The 24,432-nt window shown below is 50.2% G+C and overlaps 10 protein-coding genes across 10 annotated transcripts; 4 read left to right on the plus strand and 6 right to left on the minus strand.

Moving 5' to 3' along the window:
• Window positions 1–284: 284 nt before the first annotated feature.
• Window positions 285–1,232, plus strand: LTR84_000623 (uncharacterized protein; the record flags this gene model as incomplete). Its single annotated transcript, XM_064844253.1, has 1 exon — window positions 285–1,232. The coding sequence occupies one exon, from the start codon at window positions 285–287 to the stop codon at window positions 1,230–1,232; it is 948 nt and encodes a 315-aa protein (XP_064712113.1).
• Window positions 1,233–1,780: 548 nt separating this feature from the next.
• Window positions 1,781–2,910, minus strand: LTR84_000624 (uncharacterized protein; the record flags this gene model as incomplete). The annotated part of the gene is made up of 2 exons (XM_064844254.1): window positions 1,781–2,670; window positions 2,724–2,910. 2 exons carry the CDS (start codon window positions 2,908–2,910, stop codon window positions 1,781–1,783), a joined length of 1,077 nt encoding a protein of 358 aa, XP_064712114.1.
• A 3,200-nt stretch (window positions 2,911–6,110) lies between these two features.
• LTR84_000625 (uncharacterized protein) lies at window positions 6,111–7,239 on the minus strand (the record flags this gene model as incomplete). The annotated part of the gene is made up of 3 exons (XM_064844255.1): window positions 6,111–6,644; window positions 6,696–6,741; window positions 6,827–7,239. The coding sequence occupies 3 exons, from the start codon at window positions 7,237–7,239 to the stop codon at window positions 6,111–6,113; spliced, it is 993 nt and encodes a 330-aa protein (XP_064712115.1).
• A 1,425-nt stretch (window positions 7,240–8,664) lies between these two features.
• LTR84_000626 (uncharacterized protein) lies at window positions 8,665–10,578 on the plus strand (the record flags this gene model as incomplete). The annotated part of the gene is made up of 1 exon (XM_064844256.1): window positions 8,665–10,578. One exon carries the CDS (start codon window positions 8,665–8,667, stop codon window positions 10,576–10,578), a length of 1,914 nt encoding a protein of 637 aa, XP_064712116.1.
• An 853-nt stretch (window positions 10,579–11,431) lies between these two features.
• On the plus strand, window positions 11,432–13,259 carry LTR84_000627 (uncharacterized protein; the record flags this gene model as incomplete). The annotated part of the gene is made up of 3 exons (XM_064844257.1): window positions 11,432–11,960; window positions 12,029–12,717; window positions 12,792–13,259. 3 exons carry the CDS (start codon window positions 11,432–11,434, stop codon window positions 13,257–13,259), a joined length of 1,686 nt encoding a protein of 561 aa, XP_064712117.1.
• Window positions 13,260–14,516: 1,257 nt separating this feature from the next.
• Window positions 14,517–15,242, minus strand: LTR84_000628 (uncharacterized protein; the record flags this gene model as incomplete). Its single annotated transcript, XM_064844258.1, has 1 exon — window positions 14,517–15,242. One exon carries the CDS (start codon window positions 15,240–15,242, stop codon window positions 14,517–14,519), a length of 726 nt encoding a protein of 241 aa, XP_064712118.1.
• A 1,678-nt stretch (window positions 15,243–16,920) lies between these two features.
• LTR84_000629 (uncharacterized protein) lies at window positions 16,921–17,721 on the minus strand (the record flags this gene model as incomplete). The annotated part of the gene is made up of 1 exon (XM_064844259.1): window positions 16,921–17,721. One exon carries the CDS (start codon window positions 17,719–17,721, stop codon window positions 16,921–16,923), a length of 801 nt encoding a protein of 266 aa, XP_064712119.1.
• A 1,396-nt stretch (window positions 17,722–19,117) lies between these two features.
• On the plus strand, window positions 19,118–19,659 carry LTR84_000630 (uncharacterized protein; the record flags this gene model as incomplete). The annotated part of the gene is made up of 2 exons (XM_064844260.1): window positions 19,118–19,445; window positions 19,622–19,659. The coding sequence occupies 2 exons, from the start codon at window positions 19,118–19,120 to the stop codon at window positions 19,657–19,659; spliced, it is 366 nt and encodes a 121-aa protein (XP_064712120.1).
• A 1,005-nt stretch (window positions 19,660–20,664) lies between these two features.
• LTR84_000631 (uncharacterized protein) lies at window positions 20,665–21,741 on the minus strand (the record flags this gene model as incomplete). The annotated part of the gene is made up of 2 exons (XM_064844261.1): window positions 20,665–21,299; window positions 21,351–21,741. The coding sequence occupies 2 exons, from the start codon at window positions 21,739–21,741 to the stop codon at window positions 20,665–20,667; spliced, it is 1,026 nt and encodes a 341-aa protein (XP_064712121.1).
• Window positions 21,742–23,220: 1,479 nt separating this feature from the next.
• On the minus strand, window positions 23,221–23,788 carry LTR84_000632 (uncharacterized protein; the record flags this gene model as incomplete). The annotated part of the gene is made up of 3 exons (XM_064844262.1): window positions 23,221–23,360; window positions 23,428–23,567; window positions 23,622–23,788. The coding sequence occupies 3 exons, from the start codon at window positions 23,786–23,788 to the stop codon at window positions 23,221–23,223; spliced, it is 447 nt and encodes a 148-aa protein (XP_064712122.1).
• Between the last annotated feature and the right edge of the window lie 644 nt (window positions 23,789–24,432).

Raw genomic sequence — 24,432 nt, forward strand, 5'->3', positions numbered from 1 at the left:
ACTTACCTAATACAACGACTTGCAAAGTCTGGCATGTTCAGCTACAGGGTAAGGACGTAGGTGTGGTTCAATTAGCTCATAGGTGCTGCACACTTTTCATATATATAAGGAGGTCAAGTCCTAAGTTTTCGTACTATATTCCATTTCCAAAGTACATCCATCGAGTTCTCCATCCATAAGTAACCAACAGCTTCAACGACTCTTAGCTCAACTCACTAACTCACCAACTTTCGAACATTCGACAAATTCAGAACAATCTCCAGTCTAAAGACCGCTAAGCCAAAATGTCGAAGAAGATCTTGACCATTTTTGGAGCCACGGGCAACCAAGGCGGCAGCACACTGTCGGCGGTGCTCAACAACCCAACGCTAGCAGCCAAATACAAGATCCGGGCCATCACACGCGACCCGAGCAAGCCCAGCGCACAGTCACTGGCGTCACGAGGGGCGGAACTGGCGCAAGCGGACCTCAACGACATCGAGAGCGTCAAGAAAGCGATTGCCGGGTCGCACGGCGTGTTTGCGGTGACCAACTACTGGGAGACGATGGACAAGAACGCGGAGCTGCAACAGGGCAAGAACATCGTGGACGCATGCAAGTCGGAAGCGGTGAAGCACCTGGTATGGAGCAGCCTGCCGCACGCGGAGAAGCTCAGCAACGGCGAGCTCAGCAAGATCGAGCACTTCGACTCCAAGGCTGGGGTGCAGGAGTACGCGGAGCAGGTCAAGGGCGACGACCTGATCGTCTCGTACTTCATGCCCGCGTACTTCATGTCGAACCTGCCGACGCAGATCAAAGCCAGCGGCGAGGACGGCGTGGCCACGCTCAGCCTCCCCTGGAACGCCGCGTCGACGTGGCTGCCCATGATCGACATCCGCAACGACACGGGCCTGTTCACCGTCGGGCTCTTCGAGGCCGGCGAGCGCGCCAACGGCTTCGCCGTCCAGGGCACCAGCCAGTGGCTCCATCCGCAGGAGCTCGTCGACACCCTGAGCGCCGTGTCCGGCAAGCCCGTCAAGTTCGTCGAGCAGCCCTTGACCGTCGAGGCCGCCGCCCAGAGCGGCAACAAGATCGCCGAGGAGCTCGCCCAGAACATGTTGCTGATCCGCGACTACAGTTATTTCGGAAAGGGCGCCGAGAACAAGCAGGATGAGAGTGACAAGTTCTTGGTCGACGGTGCGAAGAAGAGTTCTTTCAAGCAGTTTGCCGAGAAGACGCAATGGCAGTTCTAAGTTGGGTGCAGTTTCGGTTGTTGAATAAACATAATGGGGCTAAGGCAGTTGGTACAAGTTAAAAAAAAATATGACATAAATGAAACATTACAGCTCCTTCGTGACGCACCTACTCTTCTTGTTCTGATGAGGAATACATTGGCCAGTGGGCTTTCAAACGCCAGGTGTAAAGTTCTATCGGAGTGTTGTTCAAGTCTGGCGTGCACGCTATCAAAAAATCATCATGTACAGTTAGCAATCGTCACTCCGAGACCAAAAGTATTGATAGACGATAAGCTTCATCCAAGTCATTATTTTCTGTGCTAGCTAAGAGCGACAGTCACTATTTGAATCACCTTGATGGGAATTCAAGCAATCGTATTGATACAAGCGATAGCGAGTGCTCTGATACTTGTTGGGTATCTCAATAAACAATATTCCAACGCCGGGAGAATAAAGATGCCGACCCAAGTAAAAATGATGTCGTACCTTCCGGGCAGGTACTGCGCGAAAAGTACGGTTCCAACTATTCCTCTTCACACGTTTGTACTCGTCGAGAGGTTGCAGAATTAGATGTTCTCAATGACTCTGGCATTCATCGCCTGCTGGAAGCCATCGTTGGCGCCAAACTCAAAGGCATTTCCACCGGTGTTTTGCTTGGAGTTATAGCCACTTGGGCCATCACCGCGAGGGGTATGCGGTTGGATGTGCTGGAGAGCCTCTGGTGGGATAGTTTGGTTGGCGGCTGGCAGGAAGATGACCTTGCTGTTGGCAGTCTTGGCCATGGCTTGCATGGCTTCAAGGTATCTGATTTGCATTGCGGGTGCTGAGCTGAGGATATCGGCAGCTTGTCTCATGAGTTTGGCAGATTCCACTTCGGCACGAGCAGCAATGACCTTGGATTCACCAATTCTCTTGGATTGAGCAGCCATAGAGAGCGAGTCTTGGAGATCATTGCTGAAGATGATGTCCTTGATGAGCATGGATTCGACCTGAACACCCCAGCCAGAGGCGACATCTTCGATGATTTCACCGATGGACTGCGCAATTTCCTCACGGCGTTCAATAACGTCCTGGAGAACACGTGCGCCAACCACGTGTCGCAGTGTCGTCTGAGTTCTCTCGACCAAGGCTTGTCGAATGTTTGAGATTCCGAAGGCAGCCTTGTGAGGAGAAGTGATATGGTAGTAGATGACGGAAGTCAAGTTCAGAGTGACATTGTCCTTTGTCATGCAGACCTGTCGCGGTACTTCGACAATCTGGATCTTGACATCGACCTGAATGAGCCTCTCGGATAGAGGGTTGATCTTGACCAAACCAGGATCCACGGCGCGTGTGAAACGACCGAACTTGGTGATTAGGCCGACGTTTCCTTGTGATACGGGCTTGTATGGGTTGGGGCAGATGACGCAGCATGGAATGGCACCCATGAAACCGAGGCAAGCACCGAGTGAATTAACTGCAGATCTTGTGAGTAGGAGGGAAATTAGGAGATGGAGGGACTTGACATACTCATGGATCCATACCAGCCATGGGTCTCAGCATCGTGATCGCCCTGCAATGTCTGCGCGTACGATGGCTGAAGGTCTTCTCGTCGCGGAGGTTGGACCTTGATGATACCACCATTCTGAGGACGAAAGCCAACAGGTGGGGTGGGCGACTTGCCGGCGTCGAGTGCAGAACCTCTTGGAGAGTCCATTGCTGGTTGTGTTTTGGTGGTGGAGGTCAATAAAGACCGCGTCGACGACAGGGTGAAGGTTGAAATGGGTGTTTGTGAGTGTGGTAGATGAGTGGCGCGTGCGCAACTTGTATACGGGTGGATGAGTGGATGAGTGGATGAGAGATAGACGATGACGGAGGGATCGTGGGTAGATAAAGTACTACAGAATGTAAAGCGTCATGGATAATACTGTAGAATGCAGGGAGTTCTTTTAAGTGTTTGAGGACAAAGTCTGAAAGTGAGGAGTGGAGTGAGGGTGAGAGTGAGAGAGAATCTACAGGGATGGATCGACATGGGCCATCATTGGTGGCTAACATCAATGGAGCCCTTCTCGGGGTTGAAGGAAGACACTATTTCTGGACTGCGCCTTCAAAGAGGAGTTGAGACTCGAGAGCTCATGGGACCTTTTCTCTTTTGCCGATCCAACAACAAGACTGATTCTCCGAATCTGCTTTTGACTAGACTCTAGACTACCTGAATGCTTTAAGCTGAGAAGGGAGCGGCCTTGACACTGGTTACTTTAACAGTAACAGCCACAATGATAAGCCCAGCGCAGGGCCAGGCGCACCCTCCCCTGGAGATTCGAGAAGCGAACTTGAAGGTCGTTCGTATTCGAACCCGAGGGACACAACTGAAGCCTGACAGAATAGCCTAGCATTCTGCCTCGACGCATCATCTTGGCCCAGGGCCCTCGGCCGTCTAAGCGAAGGCTAACTTGGGGAGGGAGGCCCCGGGGTGCAGCCCACAGTCACTCTCCCGCACCAAAACTTCCGGGCAATGGGCGTGCTGCTGCTGCATGCCTGCAGTCCAGGGCAACTCTGAGGCAGTGCTAATTTCCATCCACTAGTAACCAGTTGGACCAGACATCCCTTCCATCTGTCAAACGCCATCTCGGACTGACTCGTAGTACAGAACCCTCCGAGTAGCCTGCCAGAGGACTGTTCTCCAGCTGATCCATCTTTTACTTTCTGGCCTGCCAGTGAAAACCACTCCTTCACGGACCGCTTTGAAGCCTGAGCCGAACTCCCGCGTTGGCCAAATGTCACGGAGCACAAGGTTATCAATCCTATGTTCCATTCTCCACTTACCCAGAACTTTAGTCCCTCGGCAAGAAAGCTTGGTCCTGGGAGATTTACACTTCGCACTCTATGACATTTGGTTTTGTCGCGAGGGCACCACCTTCATGCACCTCCACGCGTCCTGCAACTCACAATTGATCACCAACGGGATATGGCATGACTACCTACCCTTCCACATTACCATTTGCATTTGCATTGGCGACCCTCCGTTAATGCTTTTGATCGACGAATCCAAGCTAGCGCCCAGACAGAATTTCATCATGACACTCAAACGCTCGCCCCGAGTGGTGGGCTTACTCCAACCATGTCCTGCTCCACCTGCTGTGCCAGCAACGAGTGAGCCTTGCCTTGGCACAACAATATGATTGCTCCTGTACAATCCTTCGTGGCTGTGGATCTCAGCTCTCCTTTTTATATGAGGTCCCGTACCAAATCTTGTCATCACTAATTGATGGTGATCTGAAGGCTTCTGTCAGGCGATGATGGTCTTTCGGGTAATCGCAACATGGGCATCCACACAAAGCCAGAGCACAGCAAAGTCGATCTTTAGCGACCAGAAATGGGTATACCAAGGACATATTCCTTGGCCCTTTCTTGGATTGCATATCAGATATCCGAACTACTCCATTCCACAGACGATGACATCCGCCGAGTCTTCTTCCCCCAGACTTCAATCGGCACGGAGTGTTGGACTTGAGAATCGAGATAAGGAGTACTCGGTTCGTCCGGGAGAGCCATGGAAACCGGCACCAGCACACAACTGATCAGCCAACTCGCCTTCAACTTCTGGAAGCTTGCCAAGATAGGTTAGGCCCCCTTCCCTCGCCCCGTGACCTCGCTACGCCACATCTTTCATCGCTCCGCACTGGCACCTTATTGGCGTTGGTAAAGTAACTCTGTGCCAAAAATATCTTGCGCTATTCCCCAAATCCCTCTATCAAACGTCCCTTCGCGTCTTCTTTTGCCCCGACATCTCCTCGCAAGTGACGGCCCATTTGCCTCTTCTCAACGTGTGCATCGAAACTCAAAATCACCGTTCCTAACCGGGCAAACCTCCAAAGGTTCATCCTCATAGGCCAGCACACCTAGAACTGTGCTCCGGCAACATGTCCCGTGTGTTAACCTCTGAAGTACCAACCTTCAACGTATTCGTATCTCCACGACATCAGTATCCGACTGTTCCAATGTTCTAAATGTAGCAGCAAAGTTGTCGAAAGTACTTTCTCTTTATCCCGAACTTGGTTACGGGGAAACCACGTACCACACTCAATCCCGTTGACCTACATCTTCAAGATAGCACATAGTTCGACGATCAAACATCATTCGATTGTTACGGTCAACCGTGAACTAAGAAAAGAAGCAACACTAGGGCCATTGAGAAGTATATCGGGTCTCTAGAAAGAGGCTGATCATGTGGTAAGATGACATATCAACCCCCAGTTGAGGTTCACAAAGTGGCCAAATCACTGTGATCACTCGTCCGAATTGAGAACCAATCATCTTTTCGTACAGGAGTATAGGGGTATAGCTTGCCAGTGAGGCAAACCATGACCCTTGATGATTACTGGCCTGGAGAAAACCACTGTATAAGCTTTGATGTATGTCTACCACAGAGGACGGCCATCATGGTGATTCATGGCGTCTTGGGACGAGTGGATACACCCGGGGATTGAGCGGCACATGTATCTCCATGCAGCGATTGAGCCTTAGGATATCCAAGTCTGCAACACAGAGGCAGAGCCACAACATGCTCGATCTCCTGAGCCGGTGGGTTCTTGCAAGATGAAGCTAGCTCGACTTCCACTCTTTCTTTTTTTGCCACACCCTTCATTTCATGGCCACTCGTGTCGAATATACCTTGCCCAAAATAGCTCTGCAAAGTACAAATGAATTCCATAGAGTGAGGAGCGATCATGTCCATAGGATCTGCAATGGATGCGGCACCAAATACCTCCACGATTTGAAAGCTGAGTTTACCACTACCTACTTTGTACGCAGGACGTAGCGGGCTCATAGACGTCTATGCAGGAGCCCGTCTTCATCGTTTAGTCTAACGGGGATAATATGTCGATGCATCTCAGAAGACTGTACTCTCATACTTCAGGTTAGTAGCTCTTCGCTCGTGATCTCCGTGGGCATGGAATGAATGCCTCTCTCCTCTTCAGGGCGAAGTACTACACCAAACCACTCTCTCAAAGCCGCAACACGCTCCGCCTCACTCTTCGCTTCCACCAAGACTTCTTTCTTCCCGGTCCCTATCCTCCTCTCAACCTTTGCTCCAGTGAGGATGATCGATCCAATGGCCTTAGTCCTAGTCTCCTCGTCGATCAGCGTGCGCACCAGAACCAACTTGTACGTGAACCAGCTCTTCGGGTCCTTGTGAGTACGGTAATTAATGATTTCAAAGTCTTGAGGCAGCCACTCGAACTCGGCAAAGCAGTATGCTCCCGACCACTTATTTGTCGTCGTGTTCTTGAGCTCCAGCACCCAGACTTTGTGGTCCGTGGTATTCGGTGCTATTGCTCTGTGGACAAGTCGCACGAAAGAGCCGGGCACAGATTCCCGTTCTTCCAAGGATGCTTCGGTCAGTGGCATGGGAGTTATCGGAGAACCCGAGCCAAAGCCCACGTCGACCTATGAGGGCGTCAGAATATCATAATGGTTCCTCGAAGGGTCATCACTCACAAGGTAATGCTGGCCGTCGATGGTGACAATAATCACCTCGTGTTGCCTGTTAAAAACACACCGTAAGCCCAGAGAACCTCAAAAGGAAATACCATAACCCATGGCAGGACGTGCACGAGTAGACCACTCACCAGCCAGCAAAGCCCTCAGGGTCAGCACCGCCCATCAACGCATTACTGATCCTCGCACCCGAGACATAGAGGTCATATCCAAGCGACCTCAGGATCGTGGAGAAGAAAGCGTTGTTCTCCATGCAATACCCACCCAACCGTCGTTCGACCAGCTTGTGATACAATGCATCCGCGTCGAGCGGCAGAGTTCGATGGTGCGAGTAATGCAGCGCGACATTGCCCCATATCGTGGCGCAATTCTGTCGGAGTTGCAGTAGTGTCAAGGCGGCCAGAGGGTCTTGCTTGATCTCCGATCGAAGGGTCGCCAGTGAATATCTTGGGTCCGGGTTGATGAACGAAACATACTGGGCCAGTTGCGACTCGTTGTATAATGGGCGATGGCCACGTGGCGGTCCGTCCTCACTTGATCCCATGCTCTCGGTTCAGTTTCGCTCTCCGCTTCCCTTGTATGTAGATGTCGTTGTGATTGTATCTTTTTCACAGACGACAAAACGCAATACTATCTGAGCTATGTTAAGATCGCGTGGATTTCGATCTCTAATATTGAAAGCCCCTATATTTACCGTGATTCACAGAGTGTATTGAATCAGCTGTCTGAGTCAGTAGGGCGTGATAAGTTAGTCAACTACAAGAAATGGTAAGCATTTGGAATGCGAAATATTTGCCATCAACGATAATATCGATTCCGAGTTGGTGGTCGGCTAGTGAGTGATGGAGATTTCCGTTTCCGTCGGATAATGTACCCAAGAGATACGAGTACGATTGATCAACTCAAGTGAAGCTTCATTAGGTGCGTTTGCTGCCATGACTATCGGTTTGATGATGGAATCACCTCACAACAGCACATCTTTGCCCGTGAACAAGGCTGAGTTCACCAACGTCTTTCACGAGGCATCTGATCATGAATAATGCGTGATATTGGGAGTTGAAGAAATGATGATGGGCCGAAAGTGGTCACACCCTTCACCAAAATTGCCAATGTACGGGCAACATGTTTAGGTGCCGAGTACCGAGGGTAGGGAGGGTATTAGGGGGTCTGCCACCTATACTGCGCCCTAATCGTCTTGTTGCTGTAGCCCGTGAAAGCCAAAACAGCCGGAACAGAAGGACAACTTGTAACAATACTTCTCTGGCTTTAAGTCTTCTGTCATATGAATGAGAATCACCGCAGTCACGTTGCATCCCAGCAAATCTTCGCCCCGTCAGTAGAAGATGGGAACAAATCGCAGAATAAGACTGAATACGTGGACTGCTGTTGCTTGATAGCCTCAGACATGGTTAGTCTCAGCCACTTCTAAGCAATTACGAGAGCCCAGCGCCAACAATGCCCACTGGCCAGCCAACCCGGCCTCCTCCTGGTCCTTTAGCCTGTTTCATCACGGTAATCGTTCTAGAATCCGACCTGGGGGCCACGGGTCTCTGATTTCTGGATGTTCGAAATCTATCCTGCAATTCTTGATATTCTAGATACGATTTTCCACGTGTCCCCAACGTACAGCAACCATCCAAATCGAGTGAAATCGCACTTCTCTGGTCGAGACTGCTGGATTCTTAACACTTATCCTGCGCTTGACGCACTTACCTTGGTACTTACTTACTTGGGCAGGCAGGCGCCCGGCTCTCAGACCTCGTGGGTGACTGCCGGTCACTTTACGCCACATTGATCGACATCCCACCTCGGTATCAATTTCCAAAGTTACAACCAACTTGCTCAAGTAGCTACCCCACGAACAGATTGGTTCTTTTGTGGCGGAAATTCACAATCAATACTGTTCCTGACCGCGTAAAATTGGGATGTCAGTCAAGCTGTAAAGGCCACTTCGCCCTATATGTCAGCCATGAAGGACACACTCCGGAAATCGAAATCTTCCAAAACCGACTCGTCGAATGACTTCGATGTCAATTCAACGATAACGTCTCAATCCTCGGAGTCCCACTCTCTCAATCCATGGGCAAGTGAAACATCTTCTGCTGTAAATGGTGGGGAACCCATATCACGCCAGGTCTCAAAGGTATCGAAAAGCCCTGCCACTAGTTCACCAGATAGAGCAGTGGGTTCTCAGTCTCAGAGTCCGCCACCTTCGGCATCAAGACTTGAAGTGCCAGCGGAAAATGGTACCTCAGCCGACGATCCTACGAAGCCTACACGCAGACGGAAGACCATCACTAAAACTCCGCATACTTTCGAGCTGGCTGCTGATCTGAACCCGGTCAAACCAAAGGATCCTCCATCTCCCGAGCCACAGAGGCAGGAAGCTCCGCCCGTAGCATCTCCTGCTCCGAAAAAGAAGAAGCGCGTCTCTCAGATCGCTCCGCCTAACGGAAGCCAAATGAGTCCTGTTGCTGTGAACTCCGTGCCAGCCATATATCAAAGTTCTCCGCCCACCTCACCCAAGCCTGTGACTACTACTCCCTCAACTCCGAAACAGACTACGAATGCCATTGCACCGAGTCCTTCACCCGTATCACCGAAACAAAATGCTGCTCCTGTGTTCCAAGCACCTCCAACTTCCCCTAGTCAGCCAACAACGACGGTGGCGCCAGTCAATCCGTTCACAGCAACCCGAACGAAAAAATCTCTATCGACATCATCGCCATTGACAGCGTCTAATCCGTGCCGTTTCACTCCACCAGCCCTTCCGAAAGAAGATTTTCACGGCAAAGTCATCGTAGTTACCAACGGTGCTTCTCTAGTGGGACAGTCCCTGATACGGCAACTTCACCAGGCGGGATGCCGCGTTATATTCGGTGACACCAGTACTGACCAGTCACGGAGGTTCATCAGTTCCCTTGGACCTCCGCATGTTGTTCACTTCAATAAATGCAACATGAGTCGATACTCCGACATGCTGGAATTGTTCAAGTTGGCCACCACAATGTATGGCCATGTTGATCATGCCATTTATAATGTGGGTGACGATGGAGGTCAAGCATCTACCGTCGGCGAAGGCGAGAAAGGTTGGTTCGATGACCGGACAGGTATCAATAAAACCTCGCGGATGGGGTTGAGTGAAGTTGAACGCGAACCTTACGACATAGGAGATGTCCTCGCTGCAAGTGTTCGCTTTACACGTATTGCGCTTGCCTATCTCAAATACTCCCCAAAGTCGAAACCAAGCAAGAAAACGCCAATCAACCCATATTCTACACCTCAACCAGAGCCGAGATCTAATGCAGCAAAAGACGACCGAAGCTTGACTTTTGTTACAAGCATCGCCGCCTTCAAAGAGACACCACTGCTACCGATTTACCAGGTCACCCAGCATTCAATATTGGGACTGCTGCGAAGTTTGCGGTCCACTATCGATCCCGATCCAGAACGTGATGGGGTACGAATAAATGCGGTCGCTACAAATATCATGGTACCTCGTGCCGTCGCACAATCAGGAGGCCGCATGTCGGTGCAGCTACCCCCCGATAGGCCTGAAGACGTTGCGCGGGTGGTGGCAGGAGTCATAGCGACGAATTCATCAACACCTGGGATCAGCGAGTCTGCAACGGGCATTACCAATGGTGGTGGAATCTGGTACGAGAAAGGATTTGAACGAGGAGTGAGAGAGAAATTCCTCCATGGAAGGCTCATCTATACCGTTGGTGGAGAGGGATGGGACATTCAAGAAGGTCTGGATCGTAGTGAGAGTGTTTGGGTGGGAGGAAAGAGTAGTGAAGCACTTGCGAAAGGCATGACTGGCTTGGGTCTTGCTGCCAAAATTGCTGGATCGGAGAGTACTTGGATCTTGGACATGGCATAAACTTTCTGGATGGACACATACAATCAGACACTTTCTCTGAGTCGGAAGCATTCAATAAATTCTTTGGGAATGGTATGGACTGGAGATAAAATTTCTACTTCCTTTAGCATATACAGCAACAGACAATTTTGGGTTCCACTTCTCGACTTCTCGACTTCCCTTTCTTTCAACCGCTCACTACCCCGCCAAGTGGTTGGATCTGGACACGTTCATCGGGGTGTTATGCTGTGTGGGATAAGCTCAGATAGGCAAAGCTTGTGCTCGTTTAGGTGGCGACTCCGCAGCTGCTTGGTGGCCATATAGGGTCTCCCGGGGGCGCCCTAGGTAAAGTTGCATCTGATGAGTACCAAAGCAACCTCGTCGTTGTTTACTTTCTTCCTGCAGAATTGAAGATGTACGGACGTGATCTGTCGAGTTCAAAACTACTAAGATACTGAGGGTGATTTTGCACGCGCTTGAGACTGCTAGTGAGCACGACAAAGATGGGATGGCCATGTTAGAGTGGTCACGCTGCAGTGCCAGCGGCTCAAATGAGCTTATGCATTCCCATGTCGGTTTGTGTTTGTGGCTTGCGTCGAGACTGAGGCTAGCTTGAAGCCAACCCTCCAGCTGGGTTCGATTGATAGAATGACTCTTCTTTCCCTCTCGATAAGGCCTTAATCGCGGCAACTGTCGTCAAGAATGGAGTTTCGAGCTTCTTCTAACGCATCATCAAGGTGACCAACATTTCTTCTCCTCCTTCCCAGACCTGAACCGGACCTTGAATCACAATTCGACGCGCGCTTGCATAAGGTGCGATTGCCTTCCGGCACTTTAACGGAATGCCGTCAATGATTCGCTCTGAGACCCGACCATGAGCGACTCAACAAGTGCAGCCTACAATGGATTGGAAGATTTTATCCTCGATCCGATAGGCATTGCTCTTCAGGCCACGATTGGCGACGAGCAGACGGCGTATAAGGATCCTGAGAAGCAAGAGCGATACTCTCTCTTCGAGTCCGGCACCATCGATATCTGGGAGAGCAATGACGGTGCCGACGTGTTTCATCGGTCTTATCCCATCTCTCGCAGACTACCGGAGGACTTGTTTGAATCCTTTCATCCACAGGTTCCTAGAGGTCAGCGTCTGGCCATGAGATTGCTCCTCACACGACCCGTCATGGGGAGCAACCAATATGCGCGCATCGATGATCTTGGACCTACGGGGGACAGACAGATTAACTATCTACCCTTTGCAGCCAGCGAAATGCAAAGACTGATCCGGCAATGGGATCTCAACCCCGAATATGTGTGGATGAGACTCAATTCCCGCGAGGTGGGCAATTTCTATCGCAAGACTTCATGGAATTTTGATCTATCAAACCCGCAAGCCAGGCGACTTGGTAAGTAGCTGTTTGTTCCGCCATAGCAGCGCTCTTTCGGCTGTGGCAAAGCTGAATCGAATAAATAGCACTTGTCATCCATTTTCCATTTGTACTTCGGCCCGCACGAAGACTGAAGTATATTGCCGACCGTAAGGGAGGCCAGGTTCAGATCCCTTCTCGCAGGACAGCCAAGTCGGACTACAACCCACGACGCGATGATCCCTTTATCTGGTCGTTTGCGATGTCACACTCCTTGTTAAATGGACAAACCAGGGGCCTGATTGATGGTGTCACCGAATTCGCATTCGGCGATATCATGCGCCGCTTACAAGAGACGCGCGAACCATATTATGCTCACCCACTCAACGTACCCGTGGTATTGCTCAGCATTTTCTTCGACCACATCGCGTGGGAGATAGGCAGATTATGCCAGGCTGTTCGACAATTCGAGATCCTCTCACGAGACGCCCAGATCAGCTCGTTGGAGGACTACGACACCATCACCACCGAACTTCAATATGCACGACGCTCTCTGGACTTTCAATTGTCGCTGTCGAAGTTCCTGCTCGAGACGTCCAAGTTCCTGGAAGAGAAGATCTTTGCTAGGACAGTGACAACGGATCGCGAAGGCGGTATGATCGAGCAGTACCGTATGTATGTGTTTCAGACCAATCCTCATATTGAAGAGAAGTTGAACAACATCCAAAATCTCATCGAGAATAATCTTTCGACTTGCCAATATCTGCAATCCAGGACGAGAGATGCTCTTGACTATGTATGTTGTCCACCTCACCTGAAGACTCTGTAAACAGAAGACAGAAAGCGATATACTGACATACCGAACAACAGATCAAAGGACAGATAGCATGGTACGACAGCCGCGCATCCAACGACGACGCCGAAAGCAACAAGACCATGTCCTTCCTGCAAATGGTGTTCCTCCCCTCAACCTTCGTTGCCGCCATCATCTCCATGAACTTCTTCTCCTTCGATTCCAACCCGCCCAAAGTCTCCGGCTACATCTGGATCTTCTTCCTCGTGGCACTCGTGCTGACCGCCGGAGTCATTGCGACGTACTTCCTGTGGAAGAAGCGAAACCAGATGAAGAAAGATGCCGCGGAGGCGAAACAGCTGAAGATGAAGGAGGAATGGATGGCGCATAGAGGCGAGGCCGGGTCAGAAGCTAGCGATGGGCCGGGCGATGATAGCTACGATGAGCGAGGGCACAGGAAGAGACGGAGGAGGAAGAGGGCGAAATCTAAACCGATGGATGCTGAGGATCTGAACCTGGGTGCTACCCGCAGTAGGGAAAAGTGATTACGATAGGTAGGGCTGTTTTGTGCCCGTTGAGAAGAGAGGAACCATGTGAACCGTTGGTTTACGAGGGTTGATGATGGTTGAATATATACAAGCGATAATTGTGCATGCTCAAATCTGAGGATCTACATACCAGAGTGCTGGATCCAACAACATAGGAAAGGTGGTAGGACACCAGTTTTCACTGTATTCTAAGTTACTCTATACTCTATTGAGGGTCAATCTTAAGTTGAGCCTAATTCAGTTATACTGATCCCTGGATGGTCCTTCCTCTGTGGAAAGAAGCATACGCCCAAAAACAGAAATTCTCAACGCCCAATTAAGAAATCTGAAACTTTCCACGACCCAGCAAAACCCCAGCGTTAGAGTAGGCGGCCTCTCTATTGGTCAAAATGGATTTATTTCCTTCACCCCCCGAATTAGGACCAGAATCTATCCCAATTGGGCTTTTCACAACACAACAATGCAGAATCTCGAGGGTATTTTTGCTTGCGGCACGAGAGATCCTTGTTAGAGACTCAGAAATTTGAACCGACTTGAAAGTTGACAAGTCCGTAAGCAGAGAACTGGCATTTCCAAATCGAGAACAATCTGAAAAACTCCACGACACAGCAAAATCTCAGCGTTAGGGTTGGCGGCCTCCCTATTGGATCAGACCAGTATTCATGTCCTTCAAGGCTACCTGGGAACATTACTGGCCTACTTCCGGCTTTTCGTAATCCAGCAATGGTGGATGCATGTCAAGGCCTGTTTCCGTGGGCACGAGGTTTTGTGCTGCATCACACATATGATGACCGATGCCGAATGGAGATTGCGTGACTGCTGGAAGTAGAACATGTCTGACATTTCCGCGACCCAGCAAAATATTCCCAGTGTTAGGGTCGGTGGCCTTTTCATTGGCTCGTTTACCTTTTCGTCCTCAGCGGACTCAATATCTTCAGACATAAACGGGTGATGTTTTGAGATGGCCATGGAAGATCTCCCGATAAATATATTTTTAAAAGAGTGTAATGTAAGTAAATGCCAAAATCTAAATCAAGTCTACGATACTGCTGCCCGTCCATACCTGGAAAGCCTTTCGTCGGCGACCCAAATGCCAAAAAATGTCTGTTAGAACGCCCTCGCTATGTATGCATGCTGCTCCCGCAAGTTTCCTTCTCATAAGGCATCCTATGGAGTCCTCATCTGCGCATTATTCCGTCTGTCCTGTCCCAGCTTCTGTTTCATATATTCGAAGTCGTGAACCAACCCACAAGCTCAAGCGACCACACCGCACTGAATGGCGCCAATGACAGCAGGCGTATTGCGGTCAGTAGACAAGGTGGCGTCCGTGGCAGTCGTTGCTGCATTGCCGAGGGGTTTTTGGCCGGCGACGTCGGAGAAAACCTGGCATGAAACTTGGGTCACATCGGCACCATCGGCGCTGATAAGAGACAGGTCAAGTCCACGGGTACCGAGGTTGGTGTTGCCAACTGCGACCAAGGCGTCTAGAGGGAGGTCGGTCTGGACGAATTGATCGGATGACTGTTCGAGCTGAACGCGGACAGTTCCTGAGGACGCTGAACCGGTCTGTGCACCAGAAGACGATGCCGAGGGGGCAACGCCGCCTTCAGAGTTGGAGCAGAGAAAAGATCCAATTGTGACAGCATCGCCAGAGACGGATTCCGTACCGCCACTGCTGGTCGCGCTGTAGCTGGCGTCCTTGCCTGCGGAGAACACAGAGCCAACCGGCTGGGTGGCGGTCACATCGGAGAATGCTTGGCAGAAGACTCCAGAGTCTGAGACAGATGCGGCCACAGCTTGGCTTGACTGTCTCGAAGTGGCGGTGATTTGATCCAGGGGGACTGAGATGGTTGTTGCAGAGTCACCGTCGCCGGTCTTGATAGTGATCACGACTGAAGAATCGCGCACGGTGAGGGGGGCAGCGCATGCGATGGCGGCGAAAAAGAGGGTGGCGGCGCTAGAGATCATGGTGGACTTCATGTTGGCTGTTGGTTTCCGTAGAGGAGCTGTAGACGTTGATATTAATGAATTGACTGGCTTTTAAGAAAAAGATTATGCAAGGAGTGTGGTGGTTTAATATGAGAAAAATAGGAAATAAGGAAATGACGATAGGAAAAAAAAGGGAATTTTGGCTAGTTGATCTGTGGATGAGTTGTAAAAGATCATGGTATCGAGACGCATGTGCTTCTTATACCTAACTCTCCAGCAGGTCCGGGTCATCGAACATCTGCAAGGGTATCGTTCCAAATCCTAGCCAGCATCAAATCATCCACGCAATTCCTCTCAGGTGGACAGTGATTGCGCAATGCGTCGGGAGAAGCATACAAACTTCCGCTTCGGAAGTTCTTAGGAAGTATGCCCTTGGAGTAGCAAAAGGATTAGAATCCATACACTTTCGGCACCAAATCACCTCAAGGCTGTGATCCTGTGGAGTAAATCCAATCGCCTGCAGAAAATACCTTTTAGAGTCAAAGAGCCGTAAATAGTCCTCGATGGTCTTCGGCAAATCAATTAATATGATTACTTAACAGGTTGTCTTTGTGTATCCCCAGGAGACACGTATGTGTCCTGGGTAAGCGCTAGTCATGAGAAAGAGATCCCTTCCTAACAGGGTTGAAAAACTTCCAGAATAAGCAGCATGAGAACTCGCCACCATGATGGGGTCTTCAAGAAAATTTGTGATCCTCTTTGTCGGTGTATAGTCATTATGTTTGAGTGGAGGCGGGAACGATAGGGGACCAGGTAACGGGAGGGATATGAGGATGATGCATGATTAGAAGAATTGCCATCTGTAAAAAGATTCAGGTCATTCGGATATCCGGGACGATACTCTGCCACATTCGGCTGCGGATCATGAAAATCATTCAACGTGTGATTTGACATGATGAGAAGAGGAAGATGGCAGCAACAGACAGAAGTGCAAGGGTGAAAAGGTGAGGTGAAATGGAATAATGGGCAGATGAAAAGATCCTCAACCATTTGACCAAATTATGGTGCTCCGCCGATCCTCCGTGGGGTCATGAATCTCCTAATCGGTCAACTGTTGCTTCCATTTCAGGCGATCTTGGTTCACGTGTTACCTTGCCTGCACCTCCCACAATCCAGCTCATCCTCGATAGAAGTATATACCTATGGATAAACACCAGGAGCAATACTGATCAGATGCATGTGTGATATCCAAAGCAAAGGTACGAAAAGAAACATGTGACAAGTTTGAACAAAAGATAGAATTGCAAGGACTATTTATGAAACATCAATTATCTTCAAACAAGTGCCCATTGTTCAGTATTGGACAGCATACAGCTGTTCGTATGAATGACTCTGGTGAGGACAGCATTTTCTTGTGACTCTCAAATCATGGCGAGGCTGAAACGGAAGCCTCCCATATTGTCCCGAGCCGTCTTCAACTGGAGCATAGATCACGGCGTATATGGCTCGCTCGATACACATTCGGCTCAAGTCGCAGCCCCGTCCGCTTATATAAAGTGGGAAGTATGGCTGGTCAACCATAGATAGTAGTTGAAAGTTCAGTTTCTCGTAATCTTGTGTGGCCAAGATTGGTCGAATATATCTCTCCCAAATGCAACCGTAACGAACATCCTTCAATCTGATTCGATCCCCTGATTCGCATGTGAAAGGATTCCTTGGATTGGACGGTTTAATCGGTTGAGGAATGCTCATTAGAAGGAAGATTGAACTTCCAGGTGTCATAGCCTGCGCATTGTGTATAACCGGTTGGTGCTCTCACACCTCGAATCGATGAGCCACCATCGGCTCTCTGTAAGGTCTTGTGACGGCAGTGAATGACATGGTCATAAGAGATGAGCTCAGTAATGAGTGGTGCCTGGGTTCTCATGGCGCGAACCAATCTTTCCCAGGCATAGATGCAGTGAGTGATATGGTAGTCTTGCGCAACATATACAGCATCGTGCTCGCCCTTTCTCATCTCTTCGAGAGTGAAGACGTGCTCCGCACCAGGATCAGCGTACCAAGTCCAGTTGCCAACCTCGAGGAAACGCTCGGAGAGGACCGAATCGAAGCAGTCTTTCGGGGTCCAGAGTTGCATCATGACATCGAAGACACAGCCCCGATCTCGGGCCTCTTGGGGGCTGTAGCCACAGTCTTGAATCACAGCAGGCGTAAGAATGTCGGCATCGACATCGGCGGATTTAGAATCATCGTCATTAGGAACCGCGGTAGGGGTGGGAGCTGCAACAGCAGGCGCGCTCGCAGTGACTGTGACAGCAGATGAGCTGGCGCCGTTGTAGGAGACAACCGCCGAGCCAACTGTGGATAGCACGGCGGCAATGACGGCGACAAACAGGGTACCAGTCGCGATGGAAAGAAGGATGGATTGTTTTCCCCAGCCTGATGGTCTCAGGTATCCTTCTTTTTCGGGGGCTAGAGGAGCCGCCTCATCACTCGTCGACACAGATCGGTAATGATGCTGTCCACCCATATTAGTGGTGTTCCGATGGTTTGTGTTGGGGGTTTGAGGTCGGACACGAGAAGAAGGTAGAGCGTCTTGGTGTTCAGTACGATCTAGAACAGGTTGAAAATGATTGGGATATTAGGAATAGTGTAGAAACACAGCAAACAAACGAGTGAGTTTTGCTTTTTGACTACAGATGCAGGTGATACGCTGCTGAATTGAAAAAGGTTGATGTTGTTGGCGGAGTGATTGGGTTGGAGGGTTGTTTTGTATGAGTAAGAACGAATAAAGAGGTGGAGGAGGAGTTCTGAGGGCTGCGCGCAGGAGTGGCAACGACTCAGGAGGGTAATTGGGTGGGCTGAGGGTCCAGGGACGGGCGAGGGGGGGGGGATTCGTTCAGGGGCAGCAGGCAAGCCTAAGTTGAACTGGTGTGGCCAGTGCTCGCCCAGGCTAATCAGCAACCTTAACCGAAAGTCGATGCAACTGCCACCCGCACCCAATAAATTAAGATTACCGTATCGATAGCAGCTGCTCAAGTGCCTGTGGCGGCCGAGGAGCCACTACCTGGGCAATTACCATCACCTGATGAGCATATTTTGGTGTATCTACGCCTATCTGAGATCTGAGTGAGGGCATAAATACCTAGGTGCAAAAACACACCACCTGCACTCATATATGGAAATTAGGAGTTCCTCCTTCTCAAAACAGGGAACCCGATTGTCACTGATGCCGTTCTTAATATAACTCATGGTACTACTGAGTACTTGCGTCATTTATTGAAGCCCTGGGACTTCGCTGATGCGACGAGCAGTTCTTTTCTTGCCAAACGATGGAAGACAATAAATCCCTTGACATCCACGAGGTAGTGTACTCATATGATGTTTCCTGTCTGCCCTTCATGCAGACTTATGCAACCTCGTCGATACCCCGTCAGAGCTGAACTTTACCGAGTAGGCTCACTGGCCACTTGTTAACCACCTAACCAATGCTGCTCAGGTGCGTGTGGCTGTGCATCAGGCTCCAGAATAAGAACGATCTTATAACTGTGCCAGTTGGCTGCCTCCAAGTCTCCCAAAGCTCTCCAGCCACACCGGCCGAGCGCCTCAATTAACCGTATTTGGAGTAGCCGAGTAAGGCACCTCGAGCATACGAGAGTCTATCCTCAGGCTCCCTCCATACCGCCCAATGAACATCACGTATTCGGGTAGTACCTGAAACTTCAATGAGACCTTTAACCGACTTTACTCTTGCCTTTGTAGAATCGATCCGTCCCAAATAACATTCTAAGATATATTCGATTGTGGAGATAAATTACTTATCATCAACAATCAACCGTGCAAGCACTCAGATTGCATATCAAACAACGTCTTCACTTCAATTTCTCTCACACCCAGAACGGAGAATTTAATCACTCACGATCAACATGGGGAAACTACAAAGCCCACGAAGTCCACCACCCACAGCATCGTCACCCACTCGCACGCTTCCACGCATGGACCCTCCACCTCCGTACGAGGCAGGTTCATCACGCTCGTCTTCCGCGCACAGCAACGACAGACTACAAGGCGGGGAGTCGTCGCAAAGCCGAGCCGATCAGCGAGGAGATAATGCACCAGAGCTACGAACAGACTTCCAGCAGGAAGAACGTCCCGAAACCCGATCAGAGCTGACCAAAGCAAAACCTGAAGACGGCTGTTGCACGTTTGGTAGAGGCGCAACGGGATGCATGGTGTATGGGGATCATGCCCAAGGTACGAGCCGCCCATCGAACCTGCTTTTGATGGCATCTTAATTTATGCAATCAACTGGTTGGCTGAATTCGTTATCTAGGCTGTATGAATATCGGAGATCGCTCAGATGGTATGGACTTTCAAACGCTTCTCCCTAGATCGGAAGTGACTCAGACTGACCAAACTACCTTTTTAAGGCTGTATGAACTATGGCGACGATACCAATGGATGGTAAGTTTATAATTACGCCCTTCCAAATCCGGCATCGCTAACAAGCTCCAGCATGAACTACAAGTCGCGAGACGGATGCCTACTATTCAGAGCCACTAATGGAGGGTATGTATTCACCCCACGGCCAACAACTTCAGACTAGAACTCGTTCTCTGTCCCAAGAAATGCCACGGACTAACAGTCGTACTCCTAGATGTCTGAACTTTTGGACCAATAAATCGGGTTGTATGCAATGTGGCTGAGCGTTCAAGGGTCCTCCTGATTCTATGATCCCTTTGATGGATGTATGTTGTTGATGCAGTGTGGTGGCGAAGTGTTGGTCTTGATATACCCACATTTGCTTATAATGAGCACAGCAGCGTTTACGAGAATGAGAAACCTTGATACTGTCCTTGAGTGGCACTTGACGACAAAGATTTCCCAGATACTTCAAATTTGAAAGACGGTATAGCCTTTTGTCGCATTTGGTGTCGAGTTCTCAGTTGATGTTGCGATGTCGCGTCCATGTCGGAGCATCTGTCCTTATGTAGCGAGCTAGATCTGATTCCGATTGAACTGCGAGGAGACAGGCAATCTGAGGAATGCGATGCTGTGACATGGTTGTTTGCCCTCATGTGACTGGCAATATCGGTGCCACCATTCGCGGGATCGTTCTCCAACTCCTGGCGGTGGTTTAAATCGAAAGTAACTTTGGCTCGGGAAGTGTGTCTTGTTCAGGCTTGACGTCCTGTAGGGCCTGCACTTGCGACGATCTATCGACTTGGGATCAGGGGCTCGCTCAGTGTATTTGACCCATCCACGAAACCAACTGTTCTGACTCGGATACGGCTGTGTCAAGTTGCGCAAGGCTGGTGACAGCAGTCCAATTGAGAATTTCCCCGCGGGCGAGGTCATTCACCATATCAAGAGTGAGGATTGGAGGACAGGGGTTGCGCCGTGGCTGCCCCAGGGCTGTGATCAGTTGACAAAGGTTGAATGTCACCAACATAGCTTTCTCTCAACCTGTGTTCTACGGACCAGACCTTGCATTGCTGGAGGCTTGTGGGTCATTGCGAGCTCCAGACATGGAAGCATCAGTTCGAACTGGGAGTCCTGGCTGTCCTGATTGTCCTGATTGTCCCTGTTGTCCCTGTTGTCCTGATTGTCCTGGTAGTGTTAATGTTGTCGATGCAGATGGGTTGTCCTTTCGATCCGGGTCAAACGGGTTTCTCACGTCTCCGGCTCTAACCCATAGATCAGGATAATTGGCTTCAGCATCCGCTCGGGCCTGTCGGTACGAATCTCTGATTCCTTTGATCGCACCACGAACATCATCCGGCGCGTCAGCCGACCGTAGATTGGCTTCAGCGTCGTCTAGCTGATCAACCACACGACCCAGATCGTTGCGCAACTGTCGAGCTCGATTGGGTTGATTGCGGGTTTTGAAATACGTCAGGAGGGCGGCGATGATCGTGTTCGTGGCACCGAGAAAGATGGTGGCTGTCCTTGCCCTTCTGTCGTTGAAGGCTCCCAGGGCGGTCAAAGATGCAGCGATAAGCACCTGGAGGAATAGGAGCGAGTTCGATGTGATCGCGACAAACCAATATTGATATGTATGCCATTTATGCGCCTTTCGAATTCTATAGTTCAGGTTTTCGTATCCGCCTGCCCTTCATTAGTCTCTGTTTGGCGGCTTTGTTGCCCGGCTGTGCTTACCTCGGCCAACAATTGTTTCGAACTGCGCATGTCTACTAGCAGTGGTCGGAGGGGGGTTTGTTTGGTTTCCGCCGGACGCTTGAGCAGAGGCCCCCGCATCGTTGGTATCATTCAATGGATGACGCTGCGCATGCCTGGTATCCTGGCCTCCATCCTGAGACCCCTGAGCGTTGCCATCTGGGTGCTGTTCTGCAGCGTCGCCAGCCTGACCGGCGACACGAGCTACTGAAGATGGTGAGGGGACAGTTCTGGGTGTATTGTCGCTGGCAACACCGTTCCCCGGGTCTCCTGTCCCCTGTTGCCCACTTCCTTGAGGATTTACTTGTGCTCCAGCCTGTTCTGGAGTCGGGTTTTCCAATGACCGAATTGTTCTAGGTCCAATAGCATCCATGGCAGCAGCGCAGAGATACCTTTCCAACCAATAAATCCAGAAGCGCCTAGCTACAACACTTCGCGACAAAGCCAAAGAAAAGAACAAGATGTGAAAAGCAGAGAACGGAGGAACCCAGATTACTTTAGACTTGCCGTCATTTACATTACCATATCACTAAAGCGGGCAGTGATGTGGCAGGAAAGCCACTGAGCTACCAGGCGGTCAGGATCATTCTCCTCGACACAAAAACTCGGGCGTTATTCAGTTAACCAGCTCCTCATCGGGCATGACCTGGATCAACCGATCACATCAAGCCTAAATTCGACCCGGTTAAGCCCCAAAAACAAAGTCCGATCAGAAATCGTTGGCAAGGCTGTTAAGCCAATTGGATTAGAGGTTACCAGCCAGCCACCTCGAAAGGAGCTGAAAACGAAGCTAATTAGTGCAAACTCAGTCAGAAAATCTACCAGGGCTCTAATTGCATGCTGATGATCAACAAATCGCGAGTCGCGACGCGCAATGAGCACGCGCCTCTGGGAGCAACGAAAAAACAGCATGAGTATCTCCAAATTGTCGACTCCGTGCAAATTTGTTCTCAAATGGATGAAATAGGTCAGTTGTGGATGGGAGGTGCCCATTAACATCGCTAGTTAAAGCCCAAGGCGCTTGAGGCAGGCCCGACTCCCCCACGGCCACCGCAGCTTAACTAGAAAGCGTCCGGGTCAAGCTCTTTCAGCCCCTTGATCTTTGCAAAGTTACGTTGTACGAGGCTGGCTGATTCTTATGCACGATAACGCTTTGAATGCAACAACAGGGATTCACGATCGACCAAAGGCCAATTTTCGAACTCTGTTGCTAACGGCGAGGAACAGTCGTCACCTCGTCAAGTTGCTCCAAGCTATCAGCCTTCCAATGCGCCAGGTGTCCAGTCTGATCATCCTTGTTGGGTCGAATGCACGTGTGGGTTTACGGTTAGCGTCCCAAACTGTCCCGGGTGCCTTGCATGCCCCAACTTATCTGTACGGAGTAGTAGGGCGCGGGTCATCCACACAGAATTCTGTGGACCTCATCAACCTTCCATCGAGCACTTCATATCACAACGTCTGAACGAGACTCAAGGTGAATGGCGCCCGTGATGGAAAATCAGAACTGTATCTCCTGACAAACGAAGAACTTCACAAGACACTTCATGCAATGCCTACAGCTCTGAGAATGATGTGGTGGTCATGAAATTCGATTTCTATCTTCGTGAAGGGGAATCTTGCATTGTTGGAAAAATGCACGGGTAAGCTTTTTATCCTGAGCAACCTTTTGGTGCTCTATCATTCATCCATCCAAATGGGACGTCAGAGGCACAGCATTGAACGATCGTCAGGGTTTCCGTCAATAACACAACATGATCAATGGTGCTCCTAGGCTTAGGCTGACCAGCAGCCCTGGACCCATCCTATGACATAAATTTTCTTCTCCCAACCACGCATCAATCGCACATAATGCTCAGTACAACCCAATCGTAATGTCACCACGAACTCGTGCAGTCAAGTGGACTTCAGCCTCGAGGTCGAGCTTGATACCGACCATCAATGCCGCGGCCTTGAGCTGGCCGTTCTCGTCGGTTGCGCCTTTGAGGAGCTGGCCTAAAGTAGGAAGTTAGCCTCTTGTCAAGGTTGGGTCCGAAAGTTGGGTGCACATGGCCTTCCTTACCGGCTGGCTGTGACAGTCTGTCTGAGCTGGGTGGGAGGGGGAGTGCCGATGTGGTGGTCAGGGCCTTGCGCTTACCCGCGGCTTGTCCATCTTCACTTCCGCTGGAGTAGTCCTTGTTGGCGGTGCTGGTGTATGGTGCGCTTCGCGCAAGTCAGTATCGGTCGAGGCTCCTCGGAAAAAGGTTGTAAACTCACGTGGCAGACATGTTGACTGGTGGTGTTTTGGATAGGGTGATGGTGATGTTTGGTTGAGGTTCAAAAATATTAGCTATTAAGGCGATTTTTGAGGTCTTGCCGGAAGATTTGATTTTGGTCGAGGTTGAGGTTTTATTGTTGTTGGTTGAGAGCTGTGCTGAATTCATTGATAACTTGGAGGCATCGCTGCTCTTTTATGTTCGGAAGGCATCGAGCCTACTGAAACAGTTCTAACTGGAGACATCCTTATGCATTCTGCAATCTCGACTCTGGTACGTTTCTCTCACACATTGAAGGAGTCTTGCAGTACAATCCTTGTAGTGCAATATGGAGCATCGGGTTCTCGAAGCTGCCATTCCTTAAGTGGAGAAATGGATATCTGAGGAACGTTAGGAACGAATCTGGGTGTACAGTAGACCGACAAGGCTCTCGCATAGTTGCAATTGGGACACTTATCACGAGGCGGGCTAGACCATTTGGTATCTGAAACAAGGGACTCCTGGGTTTCAGCATGAATTTCTATCGCACCACGTATTTACTCTTCTCCACACCGGGTGACAATTCGTGGCCTGACTGTGTCCCTGGATGCTTCAGTTGCAGTACAATAATATCTTACTGCCCACCGCGTCGCCTAAGATGGTCACCATACTTTTGTCCTCGAATAGGGGTACGCCAACACAAAGACCATTATCGCTTAATCGAGCGGGATCTGCCGACTTGCAACCTGAAACGGAAAACGCATGTTGCGGGTATACGTGTGCGAGGAAACAGTTAGCCGCCGGGGGCTAGAACGAAATGGTGTTATCTCTTA

Source organism: Exophiala bonariae, assembly GCF_035927105.1.
Source record: "Exophiala bonariae strain CCFEE 5792 chromosome Unknown scaffold_1, whole genome shotgun sequence".
Taxonomy (NCBI): domain Eukaryota; kingdom Fungi; phylum Ascomycota; class Eurotiomycetes; order Chaetothyriales; family Herpotrichiellaceae; genus Exophiala; species Exophiala bonariae.